The following is an 18,953-nucleotide window of genomic DNA, read 5'->3' as shown; positions in this document are numbered from 1 at the left end:
AAGCTGGTATACAATTGAGTGTCATCTGCGTGCGTATAGATGAAAAAGTATCCCATGAGACTTAATAATATCAGCAATAGGTTTAATGTAAGTGGTAAAAAGTGGGGGACTAATTGTGGACCCTTGTGGGACACCAGAGCTAAGATGAAATTTACTTGATTCAGATCCATTTAAAGTACCAGTATCACCACACGACAACAGCACCTATTCTTAGACTTTGTGGAAAAACACCCGATGTGTATGAACTATTTGCAATGTGCGTAAAAACAGGGGAGATCACCTGAGTACATTTCTTAAGCAGCCATGTAGGCATAGGGTCTAATGGACTGGACTTGTTAGGAATTTTATTAATTATTTCAAACATGTCATCAGTTTTAACTAATGGGAACGTTGTAAGACTACAATCAGTTTCAGGAATAAATGTCTGCTCCACAGGCAAGGTGACTATACCACTACTAATAATGTTTTGGTATGTAATTAAAAATAGCTATTGACCACGGATACGTTTTAAATAAACTTCTCTTCTCAAAAAGTTATATATAATAATAATGACTATTTATTATCTATGCTTTTGATAGATTGCTAACCGAAAGTATAGCGCTAGGCCTCTTTCTTCCAGAGAGACTTCACTTTCATTGTGTCTATGCAGCAACAGGCTCCATTTTAGATCGAACTTCTTACAATAAGTATTACAGGCAGGGGATGTGTTTGTCACTGGCAACCATTTTCCCCATTCCTTTCAAAATGTGTACGTTTCGTTTTCCATCAGTGTTAAATGTTGAACATTACAGTGTTGCAGTAGTCATTGAAACAACTCTACAAAGAGCCAACTACAACATACCGTTTATGTAAACACAAAAGACTTTGAAGATTCAATATATTTTTATATTTTACAATACTGTACTGACGTAATGTCTTGATATAACAAATGCACAATTTCTTAACAATTAACCGACTTAAAATACATGCAATTAAAACTGGTACCACGTATAAAAAATACAGACTTAAGCATACTAAACTAAGCAGCAGAACTTAGGTTTGGACACCAGTAGATTTGGAGGGACACCAGTAGATTTGGAGTGATACCCCGCTGAAGCAACACTATAATCAATGAAACTAATCTATTAGAGATATTCCAAATATTATTATTTGGAAATACAAAGACTATAATTTGTTTATGGTAACTTAGAAACATATACAGTTAAACTATAAAAATAATATTTGTAAAATTAAATTAAAAACATCTATTATTAAATTATTATTGAGGCTACTGTGTGACACCAAATAAATTAAAAATATAAAATATTACAACTTTGAATAAGTAATTTGAATAATTAGTGGTTTAATGTATTAAATTATTTATAATTATACATTTTAGGCAAGCAGGATAAATTTGTTTTTGTTCATGGCTGTGAAATCAGAAATATCATAATAAGTTGCAAAATGTCACTTTTCTTTAAATATTTTACAATTTAAAAGAAATATAATTTTATTATAATATAAGAAACGTAGCATCTAAGAAATAAATATAGATAATTTTGATTTAATGTTATTGTTGAAAAAAAACAAACAAATAAACTGACGAAAGGAACATGTTAAGATTATTTTACTGCAGTTACTGCAGTTACTAGACTCTTTATGTAATTATTTAGGTGAGGTGACAATTGTTCCTAATCTTTATTTTCTTCCTTAAATTTGTATTCCAATCAGCGTTTTGATTCTTGTCTTTACTTGAGTATTATGCGTATGAAACGCTATGCGTGCCAAAATATTTGTATGCATACCAATGTTTGGTTAATCATTATTGTAGTAAAAAAAAATGTAGTTACTGCATTAACTACAGTTCAAAAATATTAACATGATCCTTAAATTTATATAAAATGTTAAAATTGGTGTTTTTGGTGATAATACACAAGTTGTATATACAAAATGATTGTCTTTTAACTAAACATCTACTTTCCCTTTGTACCTATTGAGACAAACTTTAAACACTGCCAGTTATTACATAGAATTAAGCTCATAAGATTTTAAATCAAAGTCTTGATCATCCTGCAATAAAAATCTATTATCGAAAAAAGTGTATTATTGACTCATCACCTGTCTTTGATTAATATCACTGCATTGGGTCTTGCGTCCACATTAGACTTTCCAAGTCAGTATTACCCAGATGATCAAAATATGTTACAACTTGTATATATCAGTTTATGCAGTGTGAACAGGGTGTTATGTAATATGACAAGCATGTTGACATTGATACGTCAAGTCTTGAGTGCTCCTTCATACAATAGGTTTAAGATAGGTGCTCAGGTGCTGTCTTTATCAACAATGGCCTGTCATTAAGATTGAGTAACTGCTAATTTCTTAAGATGATCCATAAATACCTGTAAACTAACATCATCAGTTAGCACATATGAGCCACCCTCCTAGAAAACAAAAAACAAAATAGATGTTATATAAAACAATTTATGAGTAACTTTTATTACTGCAAAACATCTGGTAATCAACAACAATCTATCTAAATTAAAAAAAATATTATTGCAAAAAAAGAGGATAAGATATATCACCTTGATACGAGTAATACATAATAATGAGATTATATTTTTATGCATTATCATTATTACACATACATTACCATAAATCACATTTTATTTGAATTTTAATACAATGATGATTAAGTCCACAATTCTTAAAGGTGTATTGTCCCCCAAAAACATATGAAAAATGAAGATAATTAAATCAGACTTTGAATAGGTTATTTTGTTTTAATAAAGTTAATCCATTCTGTAAAAAAAACAAATGTTTTCTCATATAAAATGACAAAATAAATTGTCAAATTCAACCAAAACCCCATTGGCTGGCAGCCAATTTGGACTATTTTTGCTTTAAATTACAGTTTTTTTAGGTAAATACATTTTTTTTCGATTCAATTTTTGTTCAAAGTGGATAACTATTATGTGACATTAAAATGGCATATTCAACAACAAAAAAATGTTAAAATAATTTGTTTGGGACAATACATCTTTAAGGAAAACAAACTGTATAAAGGTAAAAAAGATTACATACCTGGCCATATGCATACGTGTTGTTGTGTGTCTGTGATGGGTTGACACGACAAAGCAAAAATCTAGCCTGTAAACAAAGTTAATTTGGTTTTAGTAATTTCCCACATAATACTATGTTTAATGAAAAATTAATCCATTTCAATTCTGAGTTATTCTTTGATGATAAAATTAGATCATGGAGACAATAATGCCATGTATAATTAAGCTATAATTGAATAGCTTTTATGTAAATGGATTGGTTTAGTCAGAAGAACATTTATACATTTTGCATGTATAATTTATTATCAATAAAATTGTGTTTTATCATTAAAACAACACCACTTGACTGCAATATGAAACATGAAGATCACTACACACTGCATATAGTACTGTAAGTATATATTTATTATAAATAAATGTATTTCACTGTAGTTTTACTTAAGCCTTGTCTACACTATCAAATTTTATGTGACAAAACATGTAATGTGCCCATATATGGACATGATGAAATCATTTCACTTACCGTATTTGGGTATACCACTATCATATTTGGGCACATCACACTTTTTTTGTCAAACTAGTTTGTTAGTGTAGACAGAGCTTTAGCTGTGTTTATACAACACCTTTCTTACTTTACATGCTCACTATGTATATATGCATGTATTCACAACAACAAATAACTGCCGAGTTATGAACAGGAAGGCAGCCAAACGTCTGCTGCTAAGTTCTCATCTTTATTACATACAGATGTACATACGGTACAGAGGGCACCTTGTTCCCTGAGGCTACGTAAAAAGGCTACTTCAGCTCACCACAACCGGTCAAATTTGGCCATTCTCATGTAGCATTTTAAGGCGGTTTAGTAATTACACAGGATCCATTTCTGTTTATACAGCCCGCCAACGTAGAACTGTGTTGATATATATTAAAGGATTGCATGGCGGATAAATGTTACTATATATATAATGGACAGGGTAGTGCAATATTTTTCCTCAAAAACATTGGAATAACGCGATTAAATACGCCTAGTGGAAAACAGGCTTAAGTAACAACGAATTAATAATATTGCATCACTTACCTGACTACCACCTTGTGTGCACTGAATGTACCTTGGCATGGGAAATCTATTCTGTAAAATTTCTTGTGCATCATCTATAGGCGCTTGTAGTAACTGTTTGAAGTTGGCATGCTCTGGCTGGTCCTGGTACTTAGCTTTGAACCATGAATCAATGGTCTGAAAATAATCAAATCAAACAAAGTATTTATAATAGTAAAATATGCTGTTTACACTACAGTATGTAATACAGTAGAAAAACTCTCCTCTTGGACACCCCTATTTAAACATCTATTAGAACAGATCTTTGGAATGAACAAGGGTTAATATATGTCTTAACACTACAGCAAACCTCTATCCATGGGATGCCTCTTTTATAGGGTTCTACTATATAAGATTATTTATACTTTATATTAAAAGGCTACTAGGTTTGCAGAAATAATGAATCAATTTACTATTATTTGTGGCAGAGCCCCATGGGATTACATTAGGGTATATTTTGAAATATTACCTCTCCATGAAATATAAGGATCTGGAAGAATGTGTCCATCAGAAGGATACGGTCTGGCATAATACTACTGCTATCAAGAAGCACAGGCTGAAAATAGTGAATTAGACACATTTATTTTAGCTTTTTTCTACCGGAATAGGAAAAAATAAAGGATGAAATTAATTTATATAAAGCATTTTGTACATTTATGGATTGGGTTAATAGCAATTATTATTTGATGGTATATTTTGTATTTTTATAAGTGAAATCATCTTTAAGAAAAATGCACATGTACTATTATGTATTATGTAAATACCAGTAAAGAGCAGACCAGACTAAATTTGTGGCGAGACCTCGTAATGATGGAGATATATATTAAGCTCTGTCTACACTATCAAACTATGTGACAAAAAAAGTGTGATGTGCCCAAATATGGTAGTCATCATATGAGCACATCACATTTTCTTTGTCACATAGTTTGGTAGTGTAGACAGAACTTAAAACAATGTGGGAAAATAAATCAAGGCATAAGAGTCATCAAATATACTTACCTCAGTGCCTTTAAATGAGTAAGCATATAAAATTGGTTGTATCATGACAAGGCATTGTGTTAGGTCTTCTCGCAGCAATAAATGTCTATAAAATGCCGTCTCGTCTGGGCTGTTGTTAAATACTTGTAAAAACTGTGACCTTCGTAAATGGAACATGAACTGTAAAAAAAATATTATATTGATAAAAAAGTTTATAGATGTATAATAGTCAGCCCTCGTCGTCTGAACCACTAATACCCACAGCATTGTCATTTTTCAGTGATTATTTTATTTGTATCTCCATTGAGATCCAGCCACTGATACCCACAGCATTGTCATTTTTCATTGCTTATTTTATTTGTATCTCCATTGAGATCCAGTCACTGATACCCACAGCATTGTCATTTTTCAGTGCTTATTTTATTTGTATCTCTCCATTGAGATCCAGCCACGGATACAGCATTTTCATTTTTCAGTAACTTGCCTTTGGATTTGTATATTAAACACAGTTTAAATTACACATTTTCTGGATAAAATTAAACTCAACAGATTTGTAATATGTCTTTAATTTGAACTACACTCAAACTTACCTGTGGGTAAAGAGAAAAATTATCAGCAAATTGAAACGAGTTGGGATCATCTTTATGGAATTCACCAAACTTCTGACAAAGTCTAATTAGATTTCTATCAAGCCAACGCAGTACATCAAGTCCTTCTTCATTTTCTGCTTTGTATGTCGCCATCCTTGCCATCAACACGCAGGCAGCTTCTTGATCGAACCCGGCAGCGATGTGTTGTATATTTGTTGCAGCGTCGGCCCAACTAAAAATATTTATATTTCTTGTTAATTGTAACATAATTACAAATAAACACACATTTATGACAGAACAAAAAATTTAATTTTAGGTCAAATATCTCAATATTAGACAATTTAGGCTAATCACATTTATTGGTTAATGAGCAAAAAAATGAGTCATGTTTTAAATTTAGTGATGAAATATTGTTAACAAAGTTGTCAAAGAAAATCTTTAAACAACTACCCTACAACCCTTCAGTAGTGGTCTACTCTATGTTTACATACTTTCTCGCCAGTGTAGTGACTCGTACACGCCGCTGCCCACTGGAGTGCTGATACTGTGTCACGAATTGTACACATCCTCGTCCGCCTTGAGGTATAGGAGCTGAATGCTATAAATAGAAACAAAAAGCGGTATTTTAAACATCCCTATTAATGATAAACTTTGTTGAGTCCCAAAGGTATCCCCTTAAGCTTGGTTTCAATAGAGACACAACACCAGGGCATAATGCAACACAAGTGATTTGACCAATCACAAGCGATGGATTATTCAAACAGTCGCTTGTGATTGGTCAATACGCTTGCATTGCAGCTACATCTCTAGTGGGAATGAAGCTTTAATTGTAGTTCTACAGTATACATTAATAATAATCTTTATCAAAGATGAATTAGTTATTAAAAAGGAAATGAACATTAAAAATTTGACTAGATAGGCCAAACCAATATGAAATATGATTTCCTGTGGTTTAACAAATTATAATATGAAAGAGATATAAATAAGGTTGGTTAACATGCATCACTTTCATGTTTATATCTATAGGCAATCAAAAATATTGTTTCATTAAACAATAGTGTTTAATCACATATACTTAAAATATTCACATCAAGTACACTAGTGAAGTATATATTGTTGATCTACCAATAAGAAATCAACTTACATACAATAAAAATAGAAAGGGGATGATACAGAGTGTATATAAAGACAAGATATATACAGTGATGCTGGACATGTTTCCTGACTAACATCTAATCTACTGCCGTCGTCGTACACTGATGCTTTTGATTATTTAAATACACAATATATGAAGAGGAAATAACAAAAAAACGGAATCATACTTGCATACAGACGGGTATGTTTTTGATTTACTGTAGCTTTAATATCAAAAACACATTCAGAAAACCAGAATTTATGGAATACCAGGCCACTTAAGCCAGCAAAGAGTGTCTTGTTTTAGGAAAGTGGGCTTCGACTGACCAAATTACCTAATGTTAATTCAATGTGTGCATGCGGAACTATTGGGACGCCTCGACACAGTTTTGATGGTTTCGAGGTTTAGACGACCTAATCAACCTAATTAGGTCGTCGCAAATCAAAATATTTTATTAATTTAAGTTAGTGTGCATGTGTAAATTTAAAACCTAGTGCTGTTCTGTCAGCCAACACAATGGGTACAAAAAGTTATTATCTATTTGTATTGTAACATAGCATGAAATGCCCAGTGGTTTAAGAGTTAGGATTGAGTCACAGTTAGGACAAATTAAAGCATAACAAATTCTTAACTTTAAAATTGATCTGTTCTTGACATTTTTTTAAGCTAACTTTATAATGTTTATGCTTCTTAGCCTCGTTCTTTTAATTTAATTTGGAATAGTGCACTTTATTTCCATGTCCTGGAATTAGTAATTTATTTATTGGGATATCCATTTAACTCGAGTCTAAAACTCTGTCTACACTATCAAACTTTATGTGACAAAAAACTGTGATGTGCCCATATATGGACATAATGATGTCACATCATTACCATATTTGGGCATATCACTACTGTATTTAGGCACACTTTTGTTGTCAAACTAGTTTGATAGTGTAGACAGAGCTTTACTTCTCATTTCAATTTCATGGATATGTTGTACTGTATTTCTTAATGTTGTTTATATTATACTGTATGTACTGGTTACTCTTGTTAATATACCTGTACAAATCAATCAACACTATGTATATGTTTTTTGATGTATTTTAGGTACTGCAAGAAAATTAATGGCAGAACATTTTAACACCAGCGAATCTACACTTGATGAATTCAAAATCAACGAACAGTTCTTATCAATACAATTTATACTATTACTGATCATTGCAATAGTCGCGATACCGGGAAACCTATCTCTCACTTTTGTGGTAGCACTTTCAACTCAGTTGCACAAGATCACATTTTTCTTATTAGCTCATCTGGCAGTAATCGACTCAACGTTAGTACTCATGATTCTAATGGCCCATTGGAATCCAACAGACACGATCAAACTGACGTGGTGTTACGTCATCGGCCCCTTAGTTACGCTATGCTACGGGTTAAAAAGCTGGAATCTTGTGCTTGTATGTTTTGATCAAAACATTTGGATCAACAATCCTTTAAAATATTATCAGAAAATAACGACCACAAGAATTTCCATTCTTATATCGTTAATCTGGTTCTTCATGATCTCTGTTACATGTTTCCCGCTTTTGATTGGTGAAAATTACATATTTCATGCTGATATACTACTGTGCACGCCGCATCCGAGTCTAAACATTCAAGTCATTAATATTTTGTTGTGTATTGTAATACCGATTATGATCGCGAGTATCTATTACATACACGTAGCGAAAGAAATCTTTAAACGAAATCAGCAGAAAGTTATTATTTGCAATGAAGTTAATTGTAGATATGTACGCCATAAGACTAACTTTAAGGTTATCAAATGTCTACTACTCACAGGGGGTAAGTGCTATTTTTATTTACATTATTTATTAGTCCGCCATTCCTTTAAAATCATTAAAGATGTATTTTCCCCTGACAAAATAATTCTTAATCTTAATTTTTTTAATACGCCATTTTAATGTCACATAATAAGTTATTCACTTTGACCAAAAATTGAATCGAGAAAAAAAAATTATTTACTTAAAAAACAGTAATTTTAAGCAAAAAATATTCAAATTGGCTGCCAGCCAATAGGTTTTTGATTGAATTTACCCATTTATTTTGTCATTTTATAAGTGGAAAAAATTCGTTTTTGTTTTTCTTTCTATGGAAGTGATTAATTTTATTAAAACTACAGAATGACCCATTCAAAGTCTTTATTTTCATTTTGCTTGTTCTTGGGAACAATAAATCTATCTATAAAGCAGCTAATGATGTTATTATTATTTTATTATTATAATATTATTACCCCGGCCATTTCTTGATCATAAGGAAACATACTCCCATAATGCAGCTAGTCTACTAATCACAGTGCAAAGATATTGACCTTACAAAGGTACCCATTTGTACACCTGGGGTGGAGAGAGGTAAATAACTAATGAATAAATGATTAATATATCAATGGATTTATTGCAGCATGTATCTTTCCTTGCAATGGTTTTTATAAACAATAAATACCTCAATATATATTTATTTGGAATAGATTACAAGAAGAAAAAATTGTACATAAATATTACAAATTAGTCATATATTGGTCATTGAAATGCAACCGATTTTGTGCGAGATTTCAAAAAAATCAATGACGCGTTGCGTGCAAACCGTTCATCGTATGATGCTAATAATTTTTGTCCTCTCTACAGGGCTATACATTGCTTGTTGGATTCCAGTTGTTTTTACGTCAGTTTTAACAATGACTGGAGTGTCTGTATCTCAATACATACAGTTGATTCTTCAACCCATCACTTGTATAAGTATTGCGATTGTACCCATTGTACAATATAGGTACAACACTATTTTGCGCCGAGTTACTTTACAACTTTATCACCGTTCAATACCAACATGCATAGTGAGAAGAACAGAAATAGCAAAACGACGACCAACAGTTTGTATCGAGACTAATTCAACTGGAAAAAGTAACAGTACAAGACATGAACAAAGTACATCGTTTTAACAAAAGAAATTGGGGAAGGGGGACTATTCATATTTGGGGTTAGGGTGGGGAGGGTTGTTTATATGCTTCAAGATATCTAGGACCATTTTTGAATGTGTTTTTAAAAACATTACTGTCACTGCAGAAGAGTAAACTGTTTTCACTGATATACAATATATTTATATTCGTTATATACACAGCACTAATTGTACAATGCAATTCTAAGCGCTTTACATTATTACCCCGGTCAATTTGGATCAAATACATATGGAAACATAGTCCCATAATGAAGCTAGTAATCAGCTCAGTTTTGACCTTACCGGGTTCCCATTTGTACACCTGGGTGGAGAGAGACAAACATAAGTAAAGTATCTTGCCTCAGGATACAAGTAATGCAACATGAATTGGATTCAAACTCATGATCAGTAATTCAACACACTGCGCCACACGCCCTTACATTTAAAGAATCTGAACCTGTACACTTACAAACAAGTATTAAATTGGATTCCTTCTGGAGGCTTATATACTAGCCAAGAATTCAACTTATAGAATAAATAATGCTAAATTATAAATATACAATATATTCAAATGTTAAAATATGCTCAAAACTTAATAATGAACCTTATATATTTTGAATTAAATAAGCACTTACCTGGTTAACAACTTCAAAAAAGATTGCTACAGTAGAACTAGGATAGAGACCGCAGAATTTCCATTGACACGTTCCTCCCATACCAATCTCAGTGTCAGAGACACAAGGTCCCTTAAGGTTACTGGATATACAAGGTCCAATGGCACCAGACACTTTCAATTCCCTTGAAGTCTGTACACATGATAAAGTCAAATAAATAACGTCAAATTATGATGTGAAAAGTTTGGGATCAAAATTATTCTACTTCAGCTACTGCAGTAACTACATTTTTTAACTGCTTTAACATATGATTTTTTTAAATGTTACTGCAGTATACATTTTTAAACTGCTATAATGTATTACCGTATTTAAGTTTGTTTTAATGTAGAAGTTTATTAGTCACTTCAATAAACTATGTATAATCACCAAAAAGTTGCTAGGCAAATGCATCAACAGGTTAAAGGCCAATTTATACAGACAAGCAGTAACGGTAATTAAAATACAGTATCCATGTTATTCCTTACAGTATGATCATTTGCACACAACACGGAGCGGACGATTTCCGACCAGTATAGGTAGAAATTGGGACAAGCTACGCAGTTTTCCGTTTACTGTTATCGCTTTTCTGTGTAAATTGCCCTTAAAGAGCAAACTAAATGTATTAACAGTACTGAGAGTAAATTAATTTAATTGTAAATACAACAACACTTTTAACTTCTGAATTGTATATATACAGTACTCTAAAATTATAAATTTTGTGAAATAACAGGTTTCATGTTACAGTATATTCTTGAAGTAGTGTATGACACCATTCTATTTTTTACCCTTATCGGTACTCCGCTACTTATTTTTTTTATATGTGCAAATGTTTTGTTGAAAGGAATATAACAAATGCAAAATATATTGATAATATTTTCTTCAAATAATTGATTTCAAATCTCTTATCCTATTTTTTTTTTTTAAAGACAGTGAATTGAAATATTTATTTACACTGGGCGACCTTTTCAGTCAAAGACTGGTCTTCCAGAGGGCCCAGTTATGATGAGTGGCTGTGATGTACTAGTACACCGGGATAACCCCTACTCGTCTTGAAAGACATCTTTAAAGTGCACATGAGCTAGAGATGTGTACACTGGACCTACAGTTTATAGTCCTCATCCGAGAAGACTTGTTTTACCACCACAACCTTGGAGGGAGTGAGCCAATGTTACAGCTACGTAATTACAGCCCCACTGTCTTAACCGCTCGGCCACTCGCTCGGCAAAAAAAAACCTGAAAATAGCCAGTGGATGATTAAGAATGCTGGTCATTGGGAGGGGTTAAGGAGGGGAACCTGGCAAGAGGGTTATCTTTTGAGAAATGTGATTGGCCCTAAAGAACTGACCTTGACCTCCATTGTGGCACCAAAAGCCATCTTAAATTCTCCTTTAATGTCTTTAGCAAAGACCCTCTGAAATGTCTGCTTGAAAAGTGACGTGTTAAACGAATCACCCATCACCATATGGCCTCTGAAACAATACAAAGTACAAATTAATCAAAATCTGTATACAATACTCCAATCAATAGAGGGTGCTATATAGAATATTTACAATACTTAACTATAGAGGGTGCTATATAGATATTTACACTACCCTAACCAAAGAGGGTGCTATATAGAATATTTACAATACCTAACAATAGGAGGTGCTGTTTACAACAATACCCAACACAATAGAGAGTGCTATACAGATGTTTACAATATTTCATATTTTAACACAGGTGATAGTTGAACAGTGGTTGTTGTTGGCAAGGTATTCCATTTCATATAAAATAACAAAATAATTTAATGTATTTACCCGGTGTAATTACTACAGAATTTCAATTCCGCTAAGCCTGTCTGATCCAATGAACATGCATACACATCAATGGTGTGTCCATTATTAGATGCTCTAGATGCAAGAGATTCATAATGCTGGAAAGATCAAAGAAATAAAGTGTCAATTGGAGTCAACTTATAGCGCTCTAACCTCTTATTTTTTGGAGCAGAAGTATATTTATTATTTATTTTACCTATTTATTTTTGTTAACGTTTCATTTGAAAGAAGAAGACATAAATGTTACTTTATACAACTGAAATCTAGCTTTTAAATGTATGATTTTTACTGAGTGAATGTTGAGATTTATTCAAATTATCTTGTTATTTTTATGCCTGAAAATTTGGGGGCAGAATTATACCTCATCAATATGATATAGTGAAGTAATGTGAGGTCAAATGTTAAGGTTTGTTAGGCCTAATAAATTTCATTTCCAAAATCTATGTTGTGTTGATTCCAGAACTCTTACCTTGCATGCTTTTCTCATATATTTTGCATTGTCTTTGTCAATATCATGATGAGACCGAATCGGTGCCTTTAATTCTTCTCCAACAACAATACCTGGGCCTTGAGTGGCTGGCCCTCCCATAAACAGCATTATACGTGCGCCAGAATTAGGAAAGGTGCACTAAAAGATTTAAAAAATTATTAAATACAAAATTACTATATCAGTCAACTTGCCCAAAATTTGGACTGGCCGAATATGACCTGCTCAGATACAGTATTTGTATTCTTCCTAAAGCTCTGTCTACACTATCAAACTATGTGACAAAGAATGTGATGTTCCCATATATGGATATGATAATGTCATATCACTACCATATATGTGCATATCACCATCATATTTGGGCACATCACACTTTTTTTGTCAAATTAGTTTGATAGTGGAGACAGAGCTTTAGGTGAAAGCAGCCACTGACTAATCAACAGAAAAAGACAATACTGTAAATGGTTGGAGAACAAATTAAATATAGTTTACCTCCAAAAGTCCAACAGCAATGGACAGTGCGACACCAGTTGACCTCAGAGGGCGCTTTCCTGAACCTACAGGCCATGGATCTCTCTGAAGTTCTCCAAGAAGGTCAGTTAAATTCATGTCGCACTTGTGAACAGGTTGCAAAAATCTAAATAAATCAAGCAGAGTTTATTATTATTGACTAATGTATTGTAAAACCTCGAAAACAAGCCCGTGGGTGACCTTTTGAATGGCTTGAAATTAGCAAACAAACAATGATAAATAATAATTTAAAAAAAATTAAAAATCCAGGCTGCTGATTATGAGATTTTTGTCGGTGTAAAAAAACTTTACTGTACTAAGACACAATTTAAAGACTGAACACTAGTTCCTATTTCACATTGCAAGCTTCAGAGATTATACACAGTACAACATTACACCAAGGCACAGACATGCACTGGGACGTCAACATTTTTGCATTATGCTCCCCGGTGTGTGCAAACGCCATATTTTTGTGGTGTGAAAGGGTGTACAAAAGGGTGTACAAAAGGGTGTACAGTATGATTGGAAAGTACTGTTTATACAGTAAGTATTACTAAATATGGAATAACTAAATATTTTGAAAATAATTATATTCATATAAACTTCAATCTATTCAAAATAATAATTATAATTAGTACTGTAAAGTATAATTAAAAAGGATAACAGAAATATGGATTAATTATACCAAATCACCACATTCAAATCCAACATTTTGAAATGGGCTTTGTATCATAATGAAAGGGTCACGGTTTTCAGTCCTGCACCGGCAATGAACACCGCCAATGTTTCGTTTTCATGACGATCCACACGGCTATGTGCCAATCGATTTGTGCGTAGCCACGTGAAGATGAAACATTGACGTTCGATTAAATTTGCCAGAGTCAGACCAGAACCGTGTCGGTAAGTGTGAGAAAGACCCTTATAAAACAAAGAGATTCAAGACAAAGTATAGTGATAAAGATAAAAACAGAGACAGTACAACGGAGAGTTTGCAGACGCTTTAAGTGTGATATCGAAAAGAGGCGGAACAATATTAGTTGCACAAACTTCAAGATGGCAAAATACAATAACAATTTTTGCTGAATTTGATTTGAATATTTTGTTAAGCATTTCACAATCACAGGTTACAAAGTTTTGCATATACAGAGCTTTCAGATAGCAATAAAGCTTGGTTCTTACTTGTCCCTAGCACAGTACAAGTGAATTGACAATGACAAGCGACATTACGGTTGATTCATTACGTCATGATAGGTCAAATTACAATACAGGGTCCGCTTATATGTGTGCACTGCGTCCAAGTGGGAACCAAGTTTTAGTGAAAACAGTACAATGACAACAACAACAAAGAGTTAAATATGATTCGAACCTGTGCGGTGAATGAGCCCAGTTGTCAGGCCTATGATAGGTAAAAAGGTAATAAATAGGGATCAATAGGCATACAGTTTTAGGCTTTGAAGTACTTAAGGTATGCTTGCCCCTGGTTATTAAACAGTAATAGCCAATTGGGGATTGTGTGTTTTTGAATAGTAGGATAAAAAGACATTTAAAAAAAAAGGTTTTAAACATGTTTTTAAATTTGGGGATGGGGTGGTGGGGACCTACCTAATAAAAAGAAAATTAATTTTTTTATAAAAATTTATAACTTTAAGATTTAAGAGGATATGTGTATAAAAGTAGTAAATAAATTAATAATCAAAACAAAACCATATATAAAACTAGAGGGTACTCCGAGAGTACAAACCTCCGCCTACTGTAAAATTCCCCAACATAAAATGCCCCCTGAATATTTTTTTTTTTACATTTTTTTTTATTAGTTCTAAGTGTAAATATGTTAACTGCACACTACAAAGTTGTGGATGACAGTGTGGTGTAATGGTTATGTATCCAGCCTCTCACAGTTGAGATCGCTGGTTCAAGTCCCACTGAGGGTTTTTTTTTTTTTATAATTTTTTTATTTTTTATTTATTTTTTTTTTGTGGACATTGATCTTTGACCCTGACCCTTCAAAATTTAACCACAATTATATGATGTGTCATTGATCATTGTGGCTAAGTTTGGTGAGAATCGGATCAAAACTGTGGTCTCTAGGCAGTAAAATAGTTTTTTGTTAGTTGTGACCTTGACCTATGACCTTTCCCCCTCAAATTCGAACTCGTCCGAGCTTTTTGGGCATAGATCATTGTGTCCAAATTTGGTTAGAATCGGATAAAAACTGTGGCCTCCAGGCTGTTCACAGACACACACACACAAACACACACACAAACATACAGGGGTGAAAACATAACCTCCTTGGCGGAGGTAAAAACATTGTGATATGATAAATATAAAATAATAAAAAGTGTCCAATAATATTATAGTATATAATCTTGGGGGTTTATGACGGGAGTGGTGGGGAGGTGCAGGTAAAATATCAAAGCAACTACATGCTTATAAAATTGTTGAGTCTGGCATTAGGAAGTACTGTTTTTTCAATAGAAGTGTGACTTGCCCGAAGTTTACACCGGGCTAGCACAGTAAATAAATACTAACCTGTTAAGAGGGCTTTGCTGAGTCTGCTGTGCCCCTCCTTGTCTCTGTTGCTGGCCTTGAGCTTGCATTTTTCCAATCCCCAACATTTCTTGAATCTGTTTTGCAGTTAAATCCTTTGTCCCGCGAAACACATAACTTTTTGAGCAACCATCGCAGCCAAGCTCGTGCACCTGGACCATTCGTCCGAAAGTGATTAGACCGATGAGAGCGTTTGGTGGAAGTAACGACAAGGACATCTGAAGAGATTCTTTCAGAGCCTGAAGATCTTCATCGTCCATGCATGTGTCTAACACAATTAGGAACACCAAAGGGTTCACTTGAGCTCTCTGCATAGAAACAAAAAGAAACCGTTTTAATATCAAACATACCAAGGCATCTGATAATTGTGAACATTTTTTTGATTCCTTCTAAAAATTCAACATCCAATAGTGTAGAGTATAAATATATTTTAGTCTTTTTTGTTGTTTATTATATTATTCAAATTTCCACAATTAGGTAACAATCACATAATACAGCATACGACACACTTGTAATGGTGTACTCATTTATGCTAAAAAGCAGAAGCTTTCTTAGTGCGAAAGGGTCCTATGACCATTCCTATTTACCATTCACACTTAGGCTACAAGGAAAACACACACAAAAATCTCCTATCTAAGTGAATACAATTTAAGGAGAATACTTAAATATTTATTGAGTTAAGTGAAATACTTAATATTTAAGAGAAATATCTCACTTAAGTGTGATTGGTGAATACGGCCATAGCCCCTTAACATACTGTAGAGGCTATAGGACTACTGAATACAGGGAACAATACTTACAGTCAAAGTGTACTCTATAGTTGAAAACTGTGGGATCAGTTCTGCTGGTTGATGTTGCTCTGTGATGCCTTTATATTGAGGAGGAAACTACCAATTGAAACAAAAATTATTAATACATTTCCAAATTCATTTTCCCTTCTTTGTAATAAATAAAAAGCTGTTGATATAAAGTTTGCGGTACACCACATATATTTAGTTTAGGAAAACACGGTTCTTTTCTAAACTAAAAATATGTGATATATGTTTGAGTATAACACTCTTACTTACCTGGTTCCTTTGAAAGCAGAAATTACACGTCCAAAGCTTGGCCCTATAATCCACCTGACTGTAAATACAAATAATTTCCTCTATTAACTTGTTTACTTTGATTATAACTGATTTTTGTTTTTATTGTTACCATCCAATATAACCATAAAGGAAAATTTATTTGACTTACCACAATGGATTAAGGATAGCTCTGCACGTTGAACGACTACAAAGAACTGGGTCATACTGAATAGGAGGGAGGTCAGGTCGTTCTTTTAATGGTGTATAGAGGGCGGATAGTGGTACCACCATTCTCGTGGCTTCTAGCCTACTTGACGGCCAAACGTTCCAGCTGAGCCTAACTCCATCACGATCTTCGTTTTGTTGTATAAATTCTTGATATGTGGTGGTAGCCATTTTTTAAATAACCTGGTGGTGGGAATTAAATTATTAGGAAAATACATTTTTAAGCTTTTTATGACAACATACATTACTACTGCTGCCCAGCACCAGTGAATGGTATCCATTCAGTTTCCTGTTAAAAGTAGAAAGAATGTTTAATTCTAATTGATTGATAGAAAATATACTGTGTGTGTAATACTAATACGCCGTGGTTAGGATTCCGGCACCGGAACTCAACTGCACACCGTTAGGGAATCCGACACGCTATTGCGCATGCCCAGAGCTCTGGGAAGTGAATTATAGCTTGCACCAAAGTGCCACACCACGGAGAGTCGGAGTGTTATAGGGATTTACTGTAGCCTAGATAGTCGTTGCGCGAGCGAGAGAGCGATGGATGAAACTTGGCCAATGCCATACATGAATTAATAATTAAAATATGACTACGCCACGCGTTAAAATAATTATAATGATATTAATAAGTATCAGTATCTATCTAAGAATCGTAATGCAGTTTTTAGCGCTGTCTTCCCGAACAGTTTTTTCACATCCACGCGGTGGCTGCCGTCAACAAAATCAACTTGTGATTGCATGTTGTATGTACAGTATATAATGCGTTATGAAAAATCATAAAACTAGTCATGTAGGCTATAATTATATAATTCATATGATATGAATTTTATATATGAATGAAGCAACCACTTTTTAATTACAAAATAAATACTATAGGCCCACTGGTCACGTAGTCTAACTGGTAGCCCTAGCCTAGATTATATTAGTGGATCCCATATTAGAAGAAGGCATCTAGGCTAGTTCGCCGTGTGGCGCAGCTTCCAGCTATGAAATAATCCATCGCTGTTGATAAGTATAGAGTCGCCGATTACCTCGCTCTGGGCATGCGCAATAGCGTGTCGGAATCCCTAACGCTGGGCAGTTGAGTTCCGGTGCCGGAATCCTAACCACGGCGATACTAATAATATTGCATAAACTTAATTAATAGGCCTATATATATAGCCTAGCCTAAATGAGTTGTATTAAGTCCATGTTTAGTTTACAATGGATACTTTTCAATAAAATGCTAGGCTAGGATCAGGTCGTCCCACCAACGGATCCAACGCCTACGCATCGTATCCTCACCTCGATGCCATTATACACCTGACTTGCCGTTTTGATATATAGAAAGGCCGGGTAGTTGGTAGCCTAGCTAGGCCTCTGGGCCCAGTCCAGACTAGCCACCCTTATATTAATTAATTACATTACCTGAATAGAATCAGTTTATGTAGAATTCAGAAGTTGCTACTTACAATTTCAGTCAATTTGGAAGTCTATTTATGTGATAACACTGTCCACGTCAATAGAAATTACTACAAAATTCCAACATTAATTTCTTACAGTCAGCAGTTCATCATTCTTGTTTTTTGACACGCCGAATTAACAAAATCTAGCGCCCTCATTTGCCACGCGTACTTTAATTTTTGTATGGAGCGCCGTGATAGCCAAAAATGTACCGTTATCCTGTTAAGGTAGGAGGAGCTAATGCAAATTGTATCAATTAATTATTGTATAAAGCTATGCGAACATTTTACTAACGTTAGAACTATCTGAACAATATGATATGTCATATCATCATCAGCAACCGTGATTTGATGTACTATGTTATTCATGACAGTATCATCAGTAAAGAGCA

The 18,953-nt window shown here is 33.7% G+C and overlaps 1 protein-coding gene across 2 annotated transcripts; it reads right to left on the bottom strand.

Annotated features, from left to right (window-relative positions):
- Positions 1–573: 573 nt before the first annotated feature.
- Positions 574–18,681, bottom strand: LOC140059805 (protein transport protein Sec23A-like). 2 transcript variants are annotated; one of them, XM_072105728.1, is made up of 18 exons: positions 18,571–18,681; positions 17,058–17,296; positions 16,889–16,946; positions 16,622–16,708; positions 15,804–16,129; positions 14,641–14,670; positions 13,257–13,401; positions 12,747–12,905; positions 12,260–12,375; positions 11,809–11,932; positions 10,446–10,616; positions 6,197–6,303; positions 5,706–5,937; positions 5,137–5,295; positions 4,607–4,693; positions 4,120–4,275; positions 3,064–3,129; positions 574–2,423 (listed from the first exon to the last, which is right to left on the bottom strand). In XM_072105728.1, the coding sequence occupies exons 2-18, from the start codon at positions 17,282–17,284 to the stop codon at positions 2,337–2,339; spliced, it is 2,337 nt and encodes a 778-aa protein (XP_071961829.1). In that variant the 5' UTR covers positions 17,285–17,296; positions 18,571–18,681; the 3' UTR covers positions 574–2,336. The 2 variants fall into 2 exon arrangements, with proteins under 2 accessions (XP_071961829.1, XP_071961830.1); XM_072105729.1 differs by lacking the exon at positions 14,641–14,670 and having other exon boundaries at positions 575–2,423.
- Between the last annotated feature and the right edge of the window lie 272 nt (positions 18,682–18,953).

This window comes from Antedon mediterranea, chromosome 10 (assembly GCF_964355755.1).
Source record: "Antedon mediterranea chromosome 10, ecAntMedi1.1, whole genome shotgun sequence".
Lineage (NCBI taxonomy): Eukaryota > Metazoa > Echinodermata > Crinoidea > Comatulida > Antedonidae > Antedon > Antedon mediterranea.
The sequence above is the reverse complement of the archived record's forward strand: the minus strand, read 5'-3'. Positions and strand labels throughout refer to the sequence as shown.

Coding starts and splice junctions, on each gene's coding strand:
- LOC140059805 (XM_072105728.1), bottom strand. CDS start 17,284: ATGGCTACCACCACATATCAAGAATTTATACAACAAAACGAAGATCGT. Junction 16,130..16,621: donor CTATAGAGTACACTTTGACT/GTAAGTATTGTT, acceptor GTTTCTATGCAG/AGAGCTCAAGTGAACCCTTT. Junction 5,296..5,705: donor ATTTTTCTCTTTACCCACAG/GTAAGTTTGAGT, acceptor TTTTTTTTACAG/TTCATGTTCCATTTACGAAG.